Source organism: Cyprinodon variegatus, unplaced genomic scaffold, assembly GCF_000732505.1.
Source record: "Cyprinodon variegatus isolate N-32 unplaced genomic scaffold, C_variegatus-1.0 Scaffold2498, whole genome shotgun sequence".
NCBI classification, from domain to species: Eukaryota; Metazoa; Chordata; class Actinopteri; order Cyprinodontiformes; family Cyprinodontidae; genus Cyprinodon; species Cyprinodon variegatus.
The window spans coordinates 3404-5811 of NW_015152951.1; the positions used below are offsets into that span (position 1 = coordinate 3404).

The 2408-nt window shown below is 38.4% G+C and overlaps 1 protein-coding gene across 1 annotated transcript in view; it reads left to right on the top strand.

Moving 5' to 3' along the window:
- The first annotated feature begins 710 nt into the window (after positions 1 to 710).
- nccrp1 (non-specific cytotoxic cell receptor protein 1 homolog (zebrafish)) overlaps positions 711 to 2408 on the top strand; it is a 6659-nt gene continuing 4961 nt past the window's right edge. The window contains exons 1-2 of the mRNA XM_015369131.1: positions 711 to 870; positions 1469 to 1693. Of these exons, the coding sequence (XP_015224617.1) occupies positions 726 to 870; positions 1469 to 1693 (370 nt within the window). The 5' untranslated portion in view covers positions 711 to 725. The remainder of the gene's footprint in view (positions 871 to 1468; positions 1694 to 2408) is intronic.

The window sequence follows — 2408 nt, forward strand, 5'->3', positions numbered from 1 at the left end:
GGACAGATTCTAATATATCTGCAGAGTGGGGAATATAAATCTGATAGGAGTTAAAAAAAAATTTATTGCTGTTTTGCACAATATACTTAACTAAGACATTTTTTTGTTGAATCTTAGAGATTTTGCAGATATATTCTTTAAACATGCATTGTTTAGATTTACTTATATATTTCTACCCCTCTTATAGAATACAAAATGTCTTTATTGTCCCACAATGGGCAAATTTACAGCAGTAGAAAGATTATTGAAAATGGTCACACAAATGTGGACCTTAGAAAATATATAAGAATAACATAATAGGGAAGAGTTAAAATAAAAACAATAAAACACTGTAAAGCGTTTTAACAATACCAAACTGTGCACCTGGAGAATAAATAACCAATATCCAGCTATGGACATTTTTACAGTGATGGATATTTGAAACTAGCAGCAACATCAGAGATGTGCAAAATGACAGCAGCATGTTATTTAACTGACTAAGGTTTCTATCATTACATTGTCTTTTATTTATTCATGCTTTATTCCACTCTGGATTCTCATGAGTGTAGTCTTTGTTCACTTTACAATAAAAAATAAATAAACAGTTTTGAAAACTTCGGTATTGATTCATTTCCTGCTTTGTGTGTCAACTATCTCGGTTGCTAAGCAACAGAGCCTACGGCGGTAAAACCCGCCGAAGACCTGGTCGAATTCACAGCCTAAACTCTTCCGGTCTCCTTATTTTTATGGACTTCGAAGGATCCAGTCAAAAGGTAGACCGCGTCCTTGGAGGACACGTCCTAGGTTTTCGAACAGAGCCCATGAATTCCAACAGAGCCACAGGCTGGTGTTACGGCGAAGTAGTGTCGGGGGAAACACGTGAATTCAATGGTAAGTTCCGCTGGTTTGCTGCCACTTCCTCACACTGACAGAAAATCACTTAGTAACAATACAAAAGAGGTAATTAATTCCTAAATGGAAGGTCTTAATAATAATTATCATGGGCAACTGTTTCATTCATAAATTTAGTTTTCTTCAAGTCGAGCCATCTTTCCCCACTTTCCACAAGGAACTCTTACTACCTCTCCCCATCTCTAAAATCCATGAATAAAGAATAAGATGCAAAACTGTATAATAAGATAAACACTTTGGAACTGATGAGACACACCTAATGGGGTTCTTTTACTTTCTAATTGTCATTTCTGTAAATATGAAAGCAACCTGGGTCGGTTTCTCCAGGTTTTTCAGGTTTATAAATAAACCTTTTTTTTTTTATTAAAAAACAAACAAAAAAAAACCTAGTTTATCTCCTGGTTCGGGAATGGTGTCGTGAAAAAGCCAAACCTAGCTTCCAGCTACTGCCACCAGCTAATCGATCACACTGGAAAACCAGGGATGAAGCTGAAGTTAACCTAGTAATCTGCTTCGTGTAACAGGCCTCTAATGCTGCGCCTTTAAAATGAGTACTCTGTTGACATTGCAACACCAGGGTGGGGCTCCAGCTGCATAAAAGTCTTAGAGCTTCCTGCTCCCCGCAGAACAGCGCAACATCACACGGATCCGTCACGCACGATGTCAGCAGCGCAGTGGAAGCAGAAGTGTGAGGCTGAGTGGGGTCTACGGGGAGCTCCGATGCCCGACGATGTGGACTGGAAGTCCGTGTATGAAGCCAAACCACTGGGACGGAACCTGCTGAAGAACCCGTCTCCTCTCGGTACCATATCACTGTTACACTCATGGGTCTGAACTGTCACCTTTCAGATGAATCAGATGCATTAAGTAGATCATCTGATCATCCTGCTGGAAGGGATTGGTCAGTAACGTCCTAGTTTCAGAAACAACTTATCTAACTTTTTTTTTTCTTACCTGATTGTTTTCTTGTGATCACAGATAAAAGAATTATCAGCAAATAAAAGGGGGGAAAAAAATCAACAATCTATTCTATAAGCCATAGCAAGAGGATTTGTCTGTAGTTTCCTCATACTGAGACTTAATCCATAAGTTAACAGTGACAGATATTTTATATATATTCTATAAAATAAAACATTATGATTTAAAGCTTGGTGGTAAATCTGTCAAATACTAATTTCTGGAATCTTGTCTTACTAGTTCCTCATTAGTGAAATGGCCTGTGGCTTCTAACATGTTTTAAAATACTCCAAGTGGGACTATAGATGATATGAATGTTGGTCACTGTTTATGTGGAAACTTAAAACTTTACATATTTTAAAGCTGACTGTGTCTTAAAACCAGCCTTGGATGGGCATGACCCAGGGATGGACTTAGGAAATTTGGGGCCCAAGGCAAAGACAGGCAGGGGGCCCTCTGAACTGAGAAGACAACTCATAAGAATAGACCCATTCCACAGATGCAGAAGTGTTAATAGAATAGACATCCATTATTTGTTCTAGATTTTGTCCCTTTTCTTC